The sequence below is a fragment of the Camelus ferus genome, chromosome 11, assembly GCF_009834535.1.
Source record: "Camelus ferus isolate YT-003-E chromosome 11, BCGSAC_Cfer_1.0, whole genome shotgun sequence".
NCBI classification, from domain to species: Eukaryota; Metazoa; Chordata; class Mammalia; order Artiodactyla; family Camelidae; genus Camelus; species Camelus ferus.
In genome coordinates, this window is record NC_045706.1 from 64,426,615 (window position 1) to 64,447,495 (window position 20,881).

Here is a 20,881-nt window from a genome sequence, read left to right on the forward strand (position 1 = left end):
CTCTTGCCGGAGCAAGCGTTTGCAAGGACGGGAGTACTAACTCCCGCCGGACGTTTGGCTTTGCAGGAGGGAGGGACTCCGCGGGGGATGGCTGGACTTTCCTGCCCGGGAGCCCTGTCCTGGGAGCTCGAGGGGGCGATGAGTGTCTGCGTGGGCACTGAGCTAAGAACTGACAGGCCGCCAGAGGTGTCAGAGCATCCTCAAGAGTGCTGGGCTGCGCGTGAGGCCCCAGCAAAGGAAGCCGTGGACTGCCTGCCAGTCACATTTCTTTGAACCTGAATTTCCTTATATGTGGAAGGAGGGGCTTGAGGTAGATTTTCTGGAAAATGGCTTTGAGGGCTGACATTTTACAACTTTAGTAACTGGAAAAAAAAGAAAAGCCCTCCCTGACATCCCCTCCACTCAGCTGCTTATTCCAGGTTCATCCCCAAGGCACTTTGTCCAGCTCTGAGCTGAGCAGGTTGAGGGGATACCAGGCAGCACCAGCCCCTGCTTGTGTCTGGGCAGGACACCGAGGTGCTAAGAGGGGCTCTGCCTCCCATCTGGGCTCTGCTTTCCTTAGCGGGTTACCTTGGCAGGTTATGTGGGCGTGGCCTCTCTAAGCCTCAGTTTCCTGAGCTGTGTTATGGGGACAATAATAATAGCAAATGCTTCTTAAGATTGTTGTGAAGATTAAACACAGTTTTGTATTTGAAGTGTTTGGTACTGTGCCTGGCAGGAGGCAGGCAGTCAGAACTCATTGTCATCATTAAGTGCTTTAGTTAACAGCAGATGTCTGGGGTGACTGTGGGGTGCATTCTGTAGGAGTGGCAGTGTTCCAGGGGGATTTGTTCCTAATCACAGCTGTCTTTGTTGGGTGATGGTTGTTGGGATGTCTTTCATCCAGATGTTTTCCTTGGAAATGCCCTGTGGGAGATCCCATGGATAGGAGAGTCTGGACAGTCTACTTCTAAGCCAGGTTTTCTGAATGTCCAGTCTCTATCCAACTTCAAGGTCTTGCTCCTTTCTCATGTCATTTCTGAGCAAATGAAAACATTTATAGTCCTACCATCCACTTTCCTCCAACATGGCCCAAGAGTAAAAATTCATCTAGTCATAGATTCCATGGGTCTATAAGCTCCCAAAAATAAGGACCATGTCTTTCTCATCTTCCAGCACTTTGCACATAGTAAGTGTTCAATAAATATGAATTGAATTGATTAAAATAAGAACATGTAACAGTCCCTCCCTTGTCCAGAATCTCGGCCACTTGACCAACTCCTCGAGATAGCATGCCTGACTGTGTGTACTGCCTGTCATAATTAAGCTTTTGGTCTGGTTGGCTGGTTATGCTCTAGTGTGAGTCTCCTGACATCCCTGTGGAGTAAGTTATGGTCCTCAGTTTGCAATGGAGAAAACGGAAACTCAGAGGAAACTGCAGAGGCTCTCCCAGGACGGGCCTAGCATGAAATCATAGCATAGGGTTAGGATTAGTGTCATTTCTTTAAAACTGTTCTTTGAATCCTCCATTAGAATTGTTTTTAAAATAATTGCGGTTCTGCCATCAATGGATTTAAATTGTAAGCTTATTATTATTATTTTAACTGCCAAATCAAATACTAAATGTATATAATTTGAATTTGGAGAGAAGATAATGCATAATTCAAATTTTACAGCAGATAATGAGTGATATACTGGGGCTTATAAAATAAGTAGTTCCCTTGGGAAAAATACTAAAGTACAGTTTTGGTATGATTAATATCAGAAGAATGTAGTTTTTAATAAAACTAAAATTTCCCACCAATCTCTAATCTGAGGCTTTTTTTGAAACTATAAAGCTTTCCCGTCCTCCAGCCTGTCTTTGAGTCTCTGCCAAAAGTAGTGGGTCTGACTCCCTTGTTACTGCAAGCTTTGAATAAATAGCCTTTGCCTATTTCATTTGGGTAGTCTTCATTTGTTTCCATTTTTCCTGGTGGCCCCACCAAGATATGGCTGCACCAGAGTCTGCTTTTTGCCTTAGACTGCAGCCTTCAATCGGGTGCAGGACCCTCGGAGATCCCCTTGTGCCTTGAGGTTCTTGGTTTATCCAGTCCACAAGGCACTGGGTCTTACCTCTGCTCTCTTTGCGTTGAGTTCCCTGGCTATTTATTCGCAGTTTGGTACTCAGGTTTTGTTGTTGATTCCCATTTGTTTGGCATCTTTGATAGAATTGGGTCGTTCTTTTGCATCCTTTTTTGCCGTCTTCCGTGTTACTGTATTGTGTTAGGTAATGCTTGGCATAAGAAGGAGGATCAAAGAGTAGAACTGTATGTTATCACTTGTATGTGGAATCTAAAAAGTAAAACAAATGAATGTATATAACACAACAGAAACAGACTTACAGTTACAGAGAATAAACTAGTGATTACTTGTGGGGAGAGGAAAGAGGGGAGCAGCAAGATAGGGGTATGGGATTAAGAAATACAAACTACTACATATAAAATAAATAAGCAACAAGGATATATTGTACAGCACAGGGAAATATAGCCATTATTTTGTAATAGCTTTAAATGGAGTACAGTCAATGAAAATATTGACTCACTATGTTATACACCTGAAACTAATATAACGTTGTAAATCAACAGTACTTCAATAAACAATTTTTCACAAGTCATAGTCAAAATAACACAAAGTGTTGTTTGTCATAAGAAGGAGAAGCAAAGCCTAGAACATAGGCCCTAGGACCCTGTTGCTGCAGACAGCCTCACTGACCTGTGAGTCTGGGGTTCTCACCAGACGGGCATCCACTAGGACACATTTTATTGCAGTTGCCAAGGAAACTGGCTGTGGTTCTTCCACCTCGATTTTGTGTCTGGAGAGACATGAGGTGCACAAGCATTACATTCCTTCCCACTCTCGTGGTGTTGCCTATGTCTAAATCCTCTCCCCCTCCAGGAAAACTCCTGCTTCTTATATGTACCCTATCTGCAATCCCAAATCTTGCACCTATCTCTCTAAAGGGCGTAACATCACCAAGGATACTTTGGGCCTTCAGTGGCCACTCCAAGGAACGTTCAATCTGAACAAGTTTATTTGCGAGGTGGTTTAGAAAAGAAGAGGGTTGGATCAAGACCCTAATTCTTTTTTAATATATATTTTTAATTTGCTTGCTTACTCTTATTTGCTGCAGATCCCTGGTTGTCATTCACCAATAATGGCCCCTTTCCTCTTGTCTGTCCTCTTTATTACAATGGTTAGGGTCAGAACATACTAATTCTAATGCTATTGTTAGATTATCCCAAACAGTAGCCACTGCCCTAGATCTTAAACTGGCTGCTGAACCTACCATCCATCCCCAGACCCCCATGATGAAAACCACAAGGAAGTTTTAGTCTCATCAAAGGAGACAATAGGGAATCACAGCTGATGGCAGCTCCATTTGCAATGTGGAAATGATCTTAAACAAGTTAACCTGTGACTTTTCCTAGTGTCCTGCTTTCCCAGAAAAAGAACCAGTTACTACAACCTATTGACCAGATCTTAGGTAATTCTAAGTTTGAATTCAACAACAACCCTTTCACAGGGTGATGAGTCAAATATTTGCCACGTGTAAGAGACCAACAGAGATCTAAATCTGTAACCCAGCTCACGTAAGTCCTGGTTCCAGCCTTCCGTCATGAACAACTTCTTTCCTAGATCTCCAGGTGTCCCTACTAGATACTACACCTTTTGCAGTCAGGATGCCTCGTCCTGTTTGCTTCAGACTAACTTCTCATGCCTGTTAGGAATGATATTCCAAGACTTGTCTGTACACAGAGACCCTAAGTCTATAAATTACCAAAGATGAAAATTCCGAGCTCCAAAACAAAGCCACCCTTGATTATTCAGCAATGCACCTGGGGGAATTACTGACTCACTGTTCATGTGAACAATTAGAGCAGTGTTCCCATCAGTAGGGATCGTACATAAAGGACAGTGAGAAACTTATCACCAACTCTGGCAGAAGTCGTTAGCAGTACCACCTCTTCCCTACATGGAACACAGATCAGTCTCATCTTGTTGCATCGTTTTAGATTTCTTGTTAGTCATGATTGGTGCCACTCCTAATACCATACTTGGATCACTGAAACAGGGAAGCTGGGACCGACTATACAATGCCTTAAGGCAAAGCTACTTGGCTCTCTAAATTTGATCCTCGTGGCCTATATGGGGTTTGTTCTTGACTTGGGTTGCGTTCTTGGTTCAAAGCATTTTACAGGGATTATTAACTGTACTTGTGTTTGTCACAGTGCTCACGATGCTGGTCCACTGCATTCTACCTGGGGTCTGAAATGCTTCTGTGTAGCCACTTGCCTGTCAGATGACCACCATGATGATGCAACAACAGAATGGCCAAGAATACCTCACAATACAGTTAACAATGGAGATGACTGAACAATCAGTCTCTAAGCAGTGAAGCTCTGGATTTCCAAGCTTCCCTGAATTCATCAATCTTCAAGCAAGAAAATGACCAAAAGAGGGGACTGAGAGACCGAATATGCAAACAGACAATGGCCAGACCACATATAACTGAAGAACTCTGACCCACAGCCTCTGCAGTAACCAGCCCAGAATGGTCAGGATTTGATCAATGACTGTCAGAGTCCCAATTTTTTTTGCCCCAGTTTTCAACTTGGAACCAATTAGAAAAAGCCAAATACATTCTCCAAGTGAATCACATAAGAAGCTTCTAGTTAGCCTGCCTCCAGCTTCCCCATGCCAACAACTTCCAATCACAGCATATCTGAAGCTTCCCCCACTTTTTTTTCCCTGTAAAGCTTTCCCACTCCTCTGCCTGCCTTTGAGTCTCTGCCAAAAGCAAGTGATGGCAGTCTCTTCTCTTGCTATAGCAAGTTCAGAGTAAATAATCCCTGCTCATTCTTTTTCTAAAATTTATTTACATTGTGTCATTTACATTGTGTTACATTGTGTCAATTTCTGGTACCCCCTGCTCATTCTCATTTTGGTGGTCTTCATTTATCACTACAGAGCTAATGATGATAGGTAATTTGACCTCTCTTAAAAAATATAATTTTCTGCCACAAAACTTCTTTTAACTTCTTTCAGTGACTATCTTGTGAGAGACCAGAACCCTTCTCTCTTCTGTGTCATTCCTATCCTTGAAAACTGCTTCCTGTAATCTGACCTTTCTTTCCTATACATTCATGAGGTCTCCCAACCCCTTTACCCCAGAGTTCTGAGCAATCCCAGAGCTTTGGCCTCTCAAACTCTATGGCCACAGAGGCTCAAGGAAAAAATTCAAGCCCTTTAAAACTCCCAGAATAAAAGGTAAAAAAATATGGAGCAAGTCACATGCTCTTGTTGAGAGGAGACTCCAAGGACAGAGGCTGAGACACAGGCACATGTGAACTCCCTGGAGACCCCCGGACAAAGTCCCTTGCCTCAGGTAGCAAGAGGCAGCCTTATGTTCTTCCTCCTCCTGGGCTAGAACCTTCCCAACCCACAGGAATGACCTCCCTCCATGAGGGAAATGACAAGTGCAGAAAAGGACTGGAGTGCAGATGAGAAACACGAAACACGTCTCATCAAAAAGGATACAGTTAACTCTCTACTGTTTATAAAGCTGACATCGATAAATAAAAACACGGACACAAAAAGTGTTTGCATTTTTATTCACAAAATTGATAGTCTGCATGGTAAATACGTTTGTGTAGGAAATATTAAAATGGTTTCCTTCTCAAAAAATGATTTTTTTCTTAGCTTTAGAACACACTTTCCTTATCTTGCCTGCCCACACTAATTTTGAACTTGAATTGCTCAGTGTCATCTGCAAGGACGCAGGATTATGGTCTCTCCTGGTGTGGTACAGAACTCCTGATGTCACAGTGATTGGCGTAGTCCCCGGCCATGGTTCCCCCCATGCTGCCTGGCCCAGTTCCCTGTGACATTGATGTCCCTGAAGCTGCTACAGCGAGATGGCCTCCCTGTCACTGCTCTCCTGCCTGGGCTCCTGCTGAGAGGTCGCGGTTGGCCAGGTCCTGGGATTGAGCACGTCCCAGAAACATCTGCCAAAATATCTTGTCATTTGACATAGCAATCAAAACCTGAGTTGCACAGGTAAACCGGAAGTTCTCTCAGGTGTTCACAGTGTGTTCCTCTTTAACTCTGGGGATGAAGCTCATTCTCCCGGCTGTCACACAGCCACTCATCCAGCCTCAGCTGCAGGACACGGCAACACACTCCAAACTGAAAAATTCTCTACATACAGGTTCTAGTTTCTCCTGAGCTCAGCCAAGAATCGTTCATGTGAGTCCCAGCTCCCAGGAGAGATGGGAGGCTCTACAGAATTCTAACAAGGCTGCCGAGGTTGTTGCCACGGAGAAGGGACGGGGGTGGGGGCAGGCACCCTCAGTGGAGGTTGTTTTCTGTAGATACAGGCCCACCTGGAGGATAAGCACCAAATGTGAAGTTCATGCTGAAGGGAGATGCATGTTCCCACTGCCGCACTTGCCCTTTCTGACCCAGGGCCCCAGAGGTAAGGATTTCTTAGGCAGTTTCTAGAACCACCCTACATACTCCCAGCCAACTATTCCACATGTCAACATGCTCCAAGGAGGAGAGGAAACCATTCACTGCTCTGCCTGGGAAAAAATGCTCTAATTGTAGTGGGGGAAATTATGCCTTCCCACTGAATTGTCTTTTATATATTAAGTATTTGTCCAAGATCTGTTCTCAGACATTATGTTCAACTATATTTCCAGCCAAATTAGCTGGATTTGTGGCTAAGGAGTCCTTTATGGGGGCTGGTGAAGAATGTGGTTTTTTAATTTTTTTGGAAAAATAAACCATACACACATACTCCTAATGGAAGTTCTCTGCTCTGGAAAAAGGGTTTTTCAGTATTTTGGTAGTAGTTTTTCTCAGCATGGTTTTCTAAACATACTGAAGTAAAGGCTGCAGGAAATAGCTGACCCAGAAATTATGTTTATTTCCAGTCTCTGTGGTCCACGTTGAAGGAGGAAGCTGAGAACAGACATGGGCGCTGAGGGCCAGGACTGGGGCAGCCCCTGGGTGATGTGTACACGTGCCTGTGTGTGCACGTGCATATGTAGGCACCCAGGACATGAGACAGGCCCTCAGTGTCCAATGCACAACTGCAACCATAAATCAGATTTCTGTTGGTAATAACTGGCATTTGCCTAATGACCCACCTGCTCCTTACCAGATGTCTAAGGAGGAGCTCAAAGAATTCCTACACAATCTGACAGGAGGACATAAACGGAAACATTTAGCATCTTAAGCTTCACAGTGATTCAGGGCAAAATTTCTCCTCCAAATTCTACTGGATTTTCAGTCATGATTATGCATTTCACCTTCTCTCTCAAAACTGTCCAACTCCAGCTCCAGCAAATAAACAGCAAGCAAATGGCTAGAAGAGCAAAAGTCTGAACTAGGCATTGCTCGCTGCTTATTTTAGGGGAGCGAGGAATTCCTTGAACGGCAGAATTAGCTGAGTTTTAAGTTATTATAAATGTGGCTGTTCATGTATATATTGTGTAAAACAAGTCAGTAACACCCCCAAGTGCCTCCTAGTCCTAGGTCACTAGCCCTCGCCAGTGGCCCCCACAGTAGATCCCCTGGTGATATCTTACTCCTTATATTGAAACTTCAAAATCAGAAATCTGACGTTTCCAACTAGGAAGTTAAAAAGAAGAAGTTTACACACTTTACGATACATGATTTTATTTACAGGACTGAAATCACTTTCTTAGTCACCTTGATTACAAATTAACACGGTATGGTTTAATAATAACCTTTCATAAATAGATTTAACAAAGTTTAATCAATCACTGACAGAGTGCTACTTAATACTCAGTAATACTTAACACTCGGTAACTTCTGCATATATGCATATGAAAATTCTGTCTGATAGGACTAATTGATACGAGTACTTTTATAACTTAGGAATAGACATTAGATAATGAGTCAAGGGTTAATTCCACTGGGTCAGCCAGTTAGACCTGGAGTTCTCACCCTGCCGAGGACAAACCTGCTGTGGCCACTCCACTTACCGAGTAGGCATTTTTGATAACTTGAGTTTATTCCTACTTCCGCATTTATCAAGACTATCTTTAAGCACATCTGAAACCCCAAAGTTTACTGCAACTAGATATTTGTAAAAGAACTTATCACAGTGTATCTGGACAATGGCCCAAATCTAAACCTAAGCCACGCTGCATCTGTAGTAAGTGTTTTTCCAGAGCTTTCCCCGGCTGTGTGTGCACACACTCCACCCCTCCCCAGCCCTCCCCGCCCCATGAGGCTCCTCCATATACTCATCCAAACCTTCCTGGCCACAAAAATGCCCTAATTTTACTGCTTTTGTGAAATGCCTATAAAATACAGTATTTTCAGGAGATGACCTTAAGTCCGTTCACAGTGCTTTAAGTCTGAAGACCAGGCAGTGTTTTGGTAACCAACCCTCTCCTGCAAGGTTACAGCGCTGAGACAGAAAGAAGAGCCGCTGGGACTTCCCGAAAGCCACCCCCGCAGGATGGGAGGAGCGCTGAGTGCCTGTGACCACAAACAAGCGGTGAAGAATGACAAGAAGCTTATGAGTCATGGTCAGAACGTAAGAAACAAAAATGTCGGGCTGTAGCAGCTTTCAGTGACAAACACAGGAAAAGTGAAGACATGTACTTTCTCACATAAGCTCTATGAGAGCCAAGACATTGTCTTTTCCACATCAGAACTGTAATCAGAGGTGTAGTGGCCCTTGCTCATTGTCGAGGCTACTTCGAATGTAACTAGCTGAACTGTCCCTTTTAAACTGAGCACAAGTCCCACCCACTAGCATGTGAGATGGGCCACCACCGCCTTTTGGTGCTGGATGTGTGTGTGGTGGTGGGAGTGGGATTCACAGCAGGGAAGTCTCTGCTGTCAGCAATCCTTGCACAGGAGGCACTCCCCTTGGACGCCCTTTTCCTCCGTACCTTTCTCTGTCGGGGGTGGGGGAGCGATTCCTCAGCAACAGTGACAGATGTGTCTTGAGAGCCCCCTTTCCTCACCCCGCCTGTTGACACAGCAAATACGGCATCACATCTCTCCATTGTGCTAAATCTAAGAATCATTTTGATCATGATAAAAAAATCATACATCTTCCTAAGAAAAGGTAACACGATTTAAAAAAAAAAAAATTCTCAGGATCTCAAATGCTGAGCAGAGTCCTGTCCCGAGGTCCCCTCTTTCCCTCCAGCCCTGGCTGGGCTTTGACATCACGACAAGGCCTGGCTGGGCTCTCGTTCTGAACAGAGATGTGTCATCTGGGCCAGATCTTATGTTTTCCTGCTGCCTTTGTGTGTGTGTGTGTGTGTGTGTGTGTGTGTGCTTCATGTTTAAATTGTGTTGCCTCATTGGGTGGCAACCAGAAAAATCCAACAGTTCAGGTAGTGAGTGAGGAGCCCACACGTGTGAGCACGGAGTGTGTGGGGGTCCCAGTGCGCTACGTCTGCTGGGAGGGAAAATCACCAGCCAGTGTGAAATGCACAAGGAGGGGCCGGCAGCCTTTCCCTTCTTGGCATGTTTCTCCCCCTTGTGAGTCCATTACCTTTCCCAAAGAAATGTTAACTATCAAACGCGTCCATTAATTGTGCCGCTGAGGGTGAAACCATCCAGTTAGCATATACACTATCATTTGCATATCTTGGACACCCAGTGTTAGTGCCATCGGCTCTCGTGGGTGGTACAGGACTCTCTTCAGGCCAGTTCGGGTCTGACATGCCTAAAAATGAAAACAGATCATTTGTTCTGCACTGAAGAACCAAAACTTCATGTGCAGACAGTAAGGCCTTGGCAAAACTCCCTTTGAGGTTCAAACCAAACTTCTGATTTCTGTGCCAATTGCCTGAAGGGTTTCGTGCTCCAGGTTTCCAAAACATTGGTATATCTAGGGGGAAATATCACGTGCTCTCTTGGTAACTGCAACTTAACAGAAACTATCAATTTTGACTTTTATAAGCTTCAGACTCGCAAATCTGATTTATATTTGTGGATTGGTTTAACTCTTTTTCTAAGGCAGCTTAAAGCATCCGCACCTTGCTGTACTACTGCAGCAGGAAGCTTCTATCAAAAGTTCTCTAATGGAAAGGAGCCTGCTTGTCTTCCATCCAAGCCTACCACGGAGGAGAGGGTCTTCAAATCAAGGGTGCACGCAGGCGAGTCCCACAGCGTCGACGGGACAAATGGCAAGTAGCACTAGCCAGCAAGGATTCAGTGACTCAGGAGGCATGCAAAAGGAACAATCTCAGCTGAAAAAAATGCTTGAAACTCCAAGATTTCCAAACAATCAGTGATGACGTTAGGAAACAGCAAAAAATTTCGAGTATTGAATAGAAGACGAAAGAAGGAGTTTTGGCAAGAACCATATTTACTGTCCATTGCAAGACCACAGCACCACAGACCACGTTCTTTCAAAAAGCGCTTTGCTCCAGCTTTTAGCACTGACTTTATAAGTGACAACTGTCATGACAGCGTGTGATGCAAAGGATGTGAAAACAGCCGTCTGCATGTGTCCTCCCCGGTGGTGGTCCCCAGCACCGGGTGGCCTCCAAGAGCCACGGCCTGCCCAGACAGGGCCTGGAGGGGACCACTGGATGCTCCTCCTTTCTAAATGAAATGTCTCCCCAGATCATGTAAATTTCTCTCAGTAGTTAAATTAGAAGTACTATGACTATGACCCACCCCAGAAATGACTTATTGTTTTCCCAATATCCCCTGAGAATTCTGCCCCACTTTTTCTTCTTTGTCATCTTAAATTGCTGGGCAGTCTGGTGATTACACATATTTTCACATCCTTTAAAAAAAAAAAACACACACACAGTTGTAAAAATGCCTGAATGTAAACGGATGCAAAGTCAGACATTTACAAACAGAAAGGTTCAGAGCAGACTTTGGTTTCATTCAGACCAGAAACACTCTTAAAAAGCATTACAGAGAGTAAGGACAGCGCAGAGAGGAACAGTGTGGCTAGAACCTAGTAAAGGCATGTGAAATTCTACCATAGAGTTTGTTTTCGATCCACGTGGAGGGGAGGGCTCGAGGGAGGGGAGCACTACTACAGTCCACCAGGGGCATCTCCTCCTCCGAGAGGTCGTCATACAGCAGGGAGCCGGATGGGGTGGGTGCGGCCAGGTCCAGGTAGTCCTGGAAGGGAGAGGCGGCTGGTCACCCCTGGCGCGGGCCTCTACCGGACACGTCCCGGCCCTCCCCGCACCAGAGTGGAGCCCTGGCCGAGTTGCACCCCAAGCCTACTGGCTGCTCCGTGGGACCTGAGCCCCTTGCCAATTGCCAGCCCTGAGCTCCCCGACACCTGGCCATGCTCTGTGGTCCCCACTGCTCCCCACTGGAAAGCCACCTCCCTGGGGGCAGAAATGGGTTCCTACTAGCCGAGTCCTCTCCCTGCAGCACTCGGGGCACCAGGTCCAGCACTGGCAAACTGGCCTGTTTACAAAACCCGAGGCTCTGGGAGAGCTCGCTGCAGTCCCATGACTCAGATAGGAATGCCAAGAAGAATCTCAATCTGCCGAATTCTTTCCAGCTTTCCTCCAGGCACTCCTGCCATTTAGAACATCACTTCAGGACTCAGAAATCTGAAGTCACGGATGGGGGTTTTGCACAGGATGCTGCTATAAGCTTCAGCTCCCAAGTATGACAATTCTGGAGTACCTGCTATTCCCACTGCCCTGGTTAAATGTGTCATGAACGGTTGAAGCATTTTTTTCTGGCTGCTTCTCAGCACTGTTCTAGGAAGGCCGTCTCTCGGCCTCAGCTATCACTTTTGTTTAGGACAACCCTGCACTCATAGGATTCGGAGGCTTCCACCAAGTGATACACTGATGTTAGGTTTTATTACAAGTCGCCTCGTCCATGCATCTTGCTTTTTGTGTTGGAAGAAATGACAACTTTTAGTAAATGTCTCAATGCAAGGATGAAACTGCGAGGGCAAGGTCTGGGCCTGCTTTGTTTACGTGTATCCCCAGCATCTAAGGTAGAACACGGTACACAGCAATGGCTCAAGTAATATTAGTTGGAACTTTGACAACTTCTCAATTACCCAGAGTATAACCTGGGGGCCCAGGGATATGTTTTGTTTGGCCCACATTGAGCTTTTGGAAATTAAATGAATTGCTAACATTAAAAACTTGGAAACAATATAAATATCCCATAAAACTCAGAGGAACTGACCCGCTGGCACTCATATTCTTATAGGTTACATGTGCCTACGGTGAGGGGTCCTTTCGAGGCGGCTGGTGGGTTCCCATCTGTCAGAGTCTTCACTGCTCCCTAGTCACTCCCCGCTCCCCGCACTCCCGGCTGGGCCCCTCAGAGCATCTGAATTTAGGGCACGCTAATTTCAACTAAGTACTCATGTTCTGTTAATGAAAATGATTCTGTTTGGCTTTGGAACATTTTCCTCCCACCCCTGCCTGTGGAGGGCTCTCAAGGTAAAAATCTTGGTTTCCTCATGATTTAAAAGAAGCCCAGGGGGCCGAGATCACAGACAGCAGCTCGGTCACTGGCTGCCCCTGGGGACAGCCTCCCTCTACCTCTGCACTGGGAACTCCACAGCCCAGGGTGATGCCAGAGTCCCCCCACTGCCATGTTCAGTCTGTGGGTAGCTGGTGCCAGGAATCGGCTCCAGGTACTCACTCTGCTCTTAACCATCATCTTATCCAGGTCTTTGCTGATGTCAGCGAACACTGGCCTCTTGTCCGGTTCCTGCTTCCAGCACTGCAGCATCAGACTGTACCTGGTGGGAAGCACAGGTGGGCGGTTACAATCCAGCAAGGACTAACTGCCCAATCATGGCCACCACACCCAGAGAGTGCCCTGGGCCAGGGGACTCTGTTCCCCAACCCCAAAGCTGTTTCTGTGTCACTGACATCCTTCTCTGAGCGGGGCCAGGGTTTGAAGGGTCACCAGGAGCTCACAGTATCTGGCCCTGGGGTCCAGCTGTGCCTGCTACGGTGGCTAAGGCAGAAATGCCAGTCTTTAAAACTCTTAAGAAGGATGAACTGGGTATAAACACAAACACACCTGCCAATCACACCTGTGTCTCACCCCTTCCTCTCTTTCCTGGGGGCCTGGCATGGCTGCAGGGCTTCCAGGGCTACCACGTGGGTGTGAGCTGCCAGCCCAGGCCACCCAGGGAGGTGGCACCTACTCACCCTTGTGCTCCCCCATCTAGCCCCGAGCCGGGCACGTGGCAGGTGCACGATAGACTTTGTGGAATGAATGGACCAGTGTGCCTCTGTCTGTGGATGACCCCTTCTCATGTGTTCTCAACTGTCCTCCGAGAATTATCTGATGGAACCATACCACCAGATGAGAAGATTCTGGTGCCCTTGGGCTGAAGTCCAGGCCCCCCAAGCCTGCCCCTTGCCCGTCTTTGTGCCTCCTCTTGGGCACTCTCCTATAGGCACCCCTGGGTCCATTCTGAATCACTTGCCCCTCCCAAGGCATCCTGGGATAGGTCTCTGGCCTTGGGCTCAAGGACTGAAGCACCCTCTCATCCTTTCCCACTATCTCTCCCCAGGTCCTGTTCCCCTTCATCTTTGTAAGTCCTTCTAGGAAGCCCACCCAGCCCCCAGCGGTGTTGGGGTCCCCAACATCTGCCCTTATGCCCAAAGGTGATTCTCTGACTTCTGCCCTGTCACTACTGGCACCCAGGGCTACCGAGGGGCAGGAGGGAATGACGGTGTGTATCTGTGTCTGAGGGAGGCTGGGCCAAAGCAAAGCCTGCTCACATCTCCTCACTGCAGTTGTCTGGCCTCTCCATCCGGTAGCCTGTCTTCAGAAGGTTGAAGAGCCGCTCTGGAGGAATCCCAGGGTAGGGGTTGCCCCCTAGGGTCACAATCTCCCACAGCAGGACACCGAAGGACCACCTGCAGAGAGCAAGAGGACCAGTGAGTGGCTGCACTGGGTCTGCGGCACCCTCTGTGCAGCCCGGACTCCCATCCCTCCAGCAGCTTCTGACCCAGAGTCCCCAGGACAAGGAGTGGTCCGAGTGCTCACGGTTTCTGCCTGGGCCGACCGCACAGATGGATGAGGGATAGAGGTGGGGGTGAGCCGTCCTCACCTCTGCCAAGCTCAGCCTCCACACCCAAAAGGGACAGCAGCTGGCCCCTGAGGTGATGCTCTGAAGCATCAGACATGGCATAGAGAGACCAAGCAAGTACAGCAAACACGAGGCGGGACCTAGGCCCCGGGGCACGGGGCTCCCTGCACAATTCCTCCACCTTTTCTGTGTGCTTGGAAATGTTCATAAGATCTTAGAAGAAAAAAAAGAAGCACCGCTATAGAAAAACACTTAACTGTGAGGGAAAATTTACTGTGAGGTGGGAGCAAAATCGTATCACAAAACAGCATTATCACACATATGGGAATAAAAAGCATGTATTTGTACAGCACGGAAAACACTAGAAGGCTGCGCCTGTGAGGGCCAGCAGTGGGTGTTTAGGGGTGGTGGGATCCAACCGACTTTTCGTCTCTTCATTATGCTTTCCTCTGCATTTTCCAATTGTTTTACAGTCCACTTTGTAATCAGAACACAGTTGTTGAAACAGTTTGAGAACTAACTGCCTTTTCACAGCCCACGTTATCCAAAGTATGCATGCCTGTTCAGAGCTGAACACTTGGAACAAGTCTGTTGTATTTTTGAAGACTATCAAGAATGCAGTTGGACCTGGAAGACTGAGTTTTGGTTCCTGTCTTGCAGCAACTGGGGGCGCACAAGCCTAGAAACTTACTTACTGAAGGCCATCCCTGCCTGCTGGGCAGGGACCAGTCCCGGGGGACTTGCCTGAGCCCAGCCATGCTCAGGCTCATAGGAGGGGGACTGCTTGGCTGGGCCTGTGTGTCACTAAGATGCCCGGAGAGGAGAGGAGAGGAGAGGGGAGGGGAGGGGAGGGGAAGGGAGGGGCGGGGAGCGAGACAGGGGAGGTGAGCAGGGTTTGCAGCCGCAGCTCACTGCCCTCCTGCATTCCACCTCGGCCTTCAGAACTACTGCCTGGGCCCTCGCCATTTGCTGAGTGAACACACAAAGCCTCAGCTTGGGCCACTGCGGGTGGTTGGCATGAGCTGACGGGCACTCAGGGCCAGTGCTGTTCCCCAGCCGAGCTGCCCAGACAGGCGGCATGGCCCCCTACACGTGTAATCTCCACCCCAGGAAGTCAACACCTGGACTCACACATCACTCTGAGTGGTGTAGATATGATCGAAAAGGGACTCGATGGCCATCCATTTGACTGGGATCCGACCCTAAAGAGGGAGCGAGAGAAAGGCATTAATGCCACTCTGACATCTTGGGGTGAGGGGTGGGGGAGGGTGGAGCCGTGTCCCAGATGCTTCCAGCTCTGAAGCGGGGCTGAGTAATGGTACCCAGCATGTTCCTGGGTACAGAACTGGCAGCACAGCCTCGCAGGGGCTAGAGCTCCAGCCTGGCCCTCCCAGGCCTGGTTGAGATGTTGGAGGGAGTCAGCTGGCCTGCCCATAGCTACACAAGGTATGCCGGTCATGCACCACATCCCTGGTGAGAAGAAACCCAAGGAACTGATAACTGAGTGCAAGCCAGGTCCCCCTGTGGCCGAGTCCAGGGAGCACTGGGGTACCCTGGGTGGTGCTGCCCAGTGGGTGGGCCAAGAACACCATCCAGCAAGATGTTTTCCCAGTTTGGGAAGCCAACATCCAGCCTTTCCGTCTTAGGGACTTCTGATGCAAACGAACACACTAAAGGCTCTTCTGAGAAGCTCAGAGGAGAAACAATCTGTGTATGTGCCTTGAGGCTAGTTTTTCCCTCTTATTTTATTCCAGGGCCCTTTTAGCACCTTCTGAAAGGGTGCCTCTCCCTCCCCCCATCCCACCAAGGAGGTGCTGGGATCAGACCTAACAAATCCTCTCTAATCCAACTCGAGAACTAGCTTTCCAGTACAAGAAGGTCAATCTGAAGGCCGAATCAATAATAAAGGCCGTGCATTGGATTTTAATGCAACTTTTACTGTAATTCCTTTTTGTTTAAAGTACTCTTTAGGATTTACATCCTTGCTGAAGATGAAGCGTGACTGTTTGGGGGAGCGTGTGCTCATAACAACGCCGCCTGCACCCTGTGCTCTCGGGAGCCGTGCTTGGCCACCTTGTGCTTCTCCATCAGGACCAGGGCGTCAACAGGAAGACTCCGTCCACCCTCTCCACGGGGCGGGGAGCAGCCGCTCCCCACTTCCCCTTCAGTAGTTCTGAGATACGCTGTCACAACGGAAACCCCAGAAAAAATGAAACATCCTCACAGCTCTTGGCAGCACTAGGGCTCCTCAGGTGTATGCCGTTGCTTTTTTTGTTTTTCTCTTTGAGCAGCATCTGTTCTGAATGTCAGATTAGCTGTGTCTCTTGAAGGGGCCCATGAGCTGGCCCTGTCTCATCTGTCACAGTGAGGCTGCAGGAGAGGGGCTGAGGGGGCAACAGAACTAACAGGGTCAAGACCGGTGCCCCAGGGAGCTGGATGATGCCAGGGGACCAGGTATCCTGAGATGGGCCCTAATCACCTATTTCAGAGACTTGGGAAAAAAGGCTTCTGAAATCCTTAGGCTGCATCTCTGGAACCCCGTCTCCAGGGCCTCTCTGTGCACCTTCTAAACTCACTTCGCCAGGGATTCCCAGGTCTCTGTCCCAGCAGAAACCCCACCTGTAAAGTGGTTCATTCTCTTCTGCAAAGAATGACTACAAAGCTCGGGTGTATTTCACTTCACTCTGCTCTGAGCAAAGGGCTAATGTTCCACAGAAAGGAAACAGTGACCTCCACTCTGCAGAAGCGAGAGAAACAACTGTGGAGAAGACTTATTTCTGCAGCGTTAGGTGACCTTCAAAAGTGATAGTGATGAAAAGCAAGAGATGCTGCCAGGCCCCAGCTCCCCGGAGGGCAGCTCTGAAAGGGCGCCGGTGGCACTGAGGAAGAGAAGGAACAACGAGGTACTCAGGACTGCGGAAGGGTTCAGGGATGAGGGCTGGAAGGTTAGACTCTAAAAATCTGCTTTATCTCCTCCAGGTGTTCTAAGGGCTCTGCCCTCACCCTGTGGGCACCCGGACCGCTGCCCCCACCCAGCCCTGGAGCCCCAGGCCGCCACACCCCACGACCTGGTACCTTGCTCCTCTTCACGTAGGAATCCTCTTCATAAACATCTCGGGACAGACCAAAATCCGAGATCTTCATCCTGCGCCCTTCGGCTACCAGGACGTTTCTGGCTGCCAAGTCCCGATGGACGAGCTGCGAGGAAGACAACAGCAGGGACCCCTGAAACCCCAGCCCACTGCAGGCGGTTGGAGGGGCTGGGCTGGGGCGGCACGCACCTTCATCTCGGCCAGGTACTGCATCCCCCGCGAGATCTGCCAGGCGAAGGAGATGAGGTCGCCCATAGTCAGGGCCCGCTCCTCCGGGTTGTCCAGGTAGCTGGAGCTGCGGCTGTCTCCGCTGCCCACGTAGCCGGGCCCTGCCTTGCGGCTTTCTCGGAGGAAGCCCCGCAGGGAGCCGTACTTGGCGTACTCCACGATGAGGAGGAGCGGCCCTGGGGGCAGAGGGGCTGGGCTGTGGGCTGAGGGCCTGTGGGGTCCCCGTAGGTGCAGGTCAGGCAGAGCACGGGGAGACCACGGGGCCCCGGGGCAGGCCCTGCACCCTACCTGTAAGTGGGCAGACAGCCCTGCTCTGGGTGGCAAGTGCCTGGGTTCTGGCATCCTGAGAAATGATTTAAGTCTCGGCTCTCTCTAACATCCCTTGCTCTCCCTGTTGCTAGGGCCTGTGCCAAAGCCAGCTTCCCGGGGGGTTGAACATGACCTTCTCCCTGGTGCCCAAGGCAGGCAGTCACTGTGCTCAATGCTGCCCGGGGAGGCACCCCCTGCTGCTGGGATGTCAGGCCCTTCCCGCCACACCATGGCCTGGAGACGGCTGATAGAGGCAGAGGATCTGGATGGGCATGTGGCCACCTGCTCCCTGTTCCTGCAAGCCCTCAGCAGCTCCTGGGCTGCGGTCCTGCCCTAAGGCCGGCCCTGAGTTCTGCTGGTGCTGACCAGTGTCTCTGCTGTCCTTTGCTCCCTGTTGGCTCCCTGTCTCCCTCGTACCTCAGACACATGTACCCACACACACACACGCAGTGGGAGGCCCCTAAGGATCAAAAGATCAGGATGCTCTTATGTAAGAGATGGTGACAATGCCTTTACCATGCAGGGCTGGGGTTGGGTCACCTAGAAGTTATGGCACACCTAGTCCCCAGTAGGTACCCAATAGGCGGAGTCCATTCCTGGAGCTCCCTGCCCTGAGGGCTCTGCCTGGGGCAGGGTACTGATGACCAGAAAGTCACCAGAGACCTCCTGGCAGCCCCAGCAGGCCCAGAGAGCACACTTGGAGTAGAGGCCTTGTGCAAGCACTCATGTAGCACCTCTCCAGGCCCCCTCAGTGACATGTGAGCTCCAGGCAGGGGCCAGAGCCAGACACCGTGTTTCCGGGAGGACAGAGGACAGGGGCCAGGAGGAGGAAACAATGAGGAAAGGGGGAGGAGGAATGGGGCGGTCCAGAGTGCCCTGGCCTGTGCCCGGCTGCTGCTCATCCCCAGCCAGCCTTACCACCCTGGCTGCAGGCCCCGTACAGCTTGATGACTTGTGGGTGGTTGACCTGCTTCAGGAGGTTGAACTCTGACTGTAGGTCCCGCATCTCACTTGTGGAGGCATTCTCTGAAATGCACGTAAACAAGGCAACTTGCAAAGCAGTCCCTTCTGTTAGCCCCTTTCTGCAACTCCACTGAGCCACGTGACCCGCATCAAGGATCTGCACAGACCCCAGGAATCTCCTTCACAGACACTCTACCCAGGTTCAGACTGAGGCCTGCAAGGACCCCACCATCTGGGGCTGCTCTCAGCCCGTGGGGTGGTCGACAGAGGCTTCATGTGCCTCTGGGGAATAAGAAGCCTGAGAAGCACTCCAAGTGAGCAGGACCTTTCCAGGGAGAGCCTCCCAGGGCTGGGCCATTTGTGCAAGTGGCATTAGTTCTCTGCAATCGCCATCTCTCAAAGGCAGTGGTGCACAAAGATCCCCTCATTCATCCTTCTGGGAAGGTAAGAGGGCTCCCTGGTGTCCCCAAAACACTTGCTGACCAAGCACTCAGCAGTGGGGGCTGAGGCACAAAGGTGAAGGCTACAAGACTTCACAGAAGTCTCTTGCCATGCTGAAGTCGTGCGTCCAGAGAGCAGACAGAGTTGTGCTCAGGCTCCCACCAGGAGATTGGTTATGGAGTTATTCTGAGTCACAAGCTGTGGCTAAACAGCCCTCCTGGGCCAGCTGCCCCACACCCACTGCCCAGCTGTGCCGCGCCACCTCCTCGGGCTGCAGACCTGTATGCAAATGAGAAGACAGCTAGGAGATGGGGCATCGGGACCCATTGGACCATATATGGGTGGCCTGGGGCCAGTCTCACTATGCCCCTTAGGCCTTGGGTCTCATGGGCAAGGGGGGGATGACCCCAGTCAGGGCCTGGGTAAGTATCCAGAAGCATTCTGCGCTGCGTGGCCCCCTGACCGCTGAACCTATGTGTGTACTAGCTGACTTGCGCCCACTGCTGGCCATAGAGCCTGGCCGTGGCAAAGGGCTGTCTACCCAGTCTCTGCTGAGAAACACGAGTGAGTATGCCAGGCTGATAGCAAGACTAGGGCAGGGCAGGCCTGCTGAGGGGCAGTGGGGATTGGGCAAGGCAGGGCCCTAAGGGGCAGGGGCCAGTCCTTACAGGTGGTCTCTTTACCAGGACCCCAGTTGAATTCCTGGCTGAGAAGAAAGAATGGGGCAAACTGGGGTGGGGAGAGCTGTCAGTTCAAAACCGGAAGTGCTTTTAACTTAAAACTTGGATCTTTACCCAACATTGGTACAGATGCAGCACCACCACTCCTGAACCTTCCAAGGGAGGAACATCCTTGCTCTGCTTCTCCAGGGCCCAGCTGGGGCCACATCATCCATGGTGGGGGTCAGCGGCTGCAGCCACTCAAGGGGGGCAATGGGAGCGCTCTCCAGGAGGCACGAGGCTGGCCACGGGAGCCCTGGCTGTCGCGGTGGCTTTATCCACCCCGTGGGGCCCCGTACTTGTAGGTACTGCCTGGACAGGTACCTTTCAACATCTTCACAGCCACAGTCGTGTACCCCGCTTTGCCTTTCAGCCGGAAGGCCGTTGCCTTGACCACTTTTCCAAATTCGCCTTCTCCCAGAGTTTTGCCAAGAACCAAGTTCTTCCGAGGGAATTCCCACTTTGGATCCTCCTGTGATGGGTTTGATGGAAGGAAGAGAAGAGAACAGGGAAGAAAGATGGTGAGGATTAGAGGAAAAGAAGAAAGCAAGACCCGTTCAACAAGCTCCAGTGTGCAGACAGCCGACTGTCACCTGAACTGGTAGGTTATAGTCACCAAAGGCAGGATCCACAGTCAGACCCTGAGGTGCCGTTACATGACGTGTCTCCCTCGTAGGAAGGCAGGCGTTGCCACAGACCAGACTAGACTCTGTAGCCCATACCCTCACTGGTCCCCGTCTACTGAAGATGCTCTGGGCCATCCCAGCTCACATCCTTGTCTCTCTAATGAGGGATTCAGGGCTTACTCAGCACGCACAGTGCTCAGCGGGGAGCATGTCCTCTTCCCTGGGAGTCAGGCCCAAGCCTCTCAGCACTGCCTCTGCTTTGGACACAGGCAGCTGCCCAGGCCCTGGTGTGCCCTTTCCAGCAATTCTCAGAGAACCGAATTGACTCCAGTGGCCCAAGTTGCCTACCAGCCTAGGACCCCCAGCTACAGGTGGAAGTATCCAGGGCAGCTCCTGGAAAGGTACCACTGTGCTTCTTGGGAACCTCCA

The 20,881-nt window shown here is 49.9% G+C and overlaps 1 protein-coding gene across 2 annotated transcripts in view; it reads right to left on the reverse strand.

Annotated features, from left to right (window-relative positions):
• The window catches only part of RET (ret proto-oncogene), a 73,280-nt gene that overhangs the window by 11,150 nt on the left and 41,249 nt on the right, over nucleotides 1-20,881 (reverse strand). The window contains exons 12-20 of one of the 2 annotated variants that reach the window (XM_032491769.1): nucleotides 20,151-20,298; nucleotides 18,622-18,729; nucleotides 17,356-17,570; nucleotides 17,150-17,272; nucleotides 15,206-15,276; nucleotides 13,764-13,901; nucleotides 12,667-12,766; nucleotides 11,016-11,160; nucleotides 7,685-9,739 (exon numbers count right to left, since the gene is read on the reverse strand). In XM_032491769.1, coding sequence (XP_032347660.1) covers nucleotides 9,582-9,739; nucleotides 11,016-11,160; nucleotides 12,667-12,766; nucleotides 13,764-13,901; nucleotides 15,206-15,276; nucleotides 17,150-17,272; nucleotides 17,356-17,570; nucleotides 18,622-18,729; nucleotides 20,151-20,298 — 1,206 coding nt within the window. In that variant the 3' untranslated portion in view covers nucleotides 7,685-9,581. Of the gene's footprint in view, nucleotides 1-7,684; nucleotides 9,740-11,015; nucleotides 11,161-12,666; nucleotides 12,767-13,763; nucleotides 13,902-15,205; nucleotides 15,277-17,149; nucleotides 17,273-17,355; nucleotides 17,571-18,621; nucleotides 18,730-20,150; nucleotides 20,299-20,881 lie in introns of those variants that run through there. The other variant, XM_032491770.1, reaches the window with a different exon arrangement.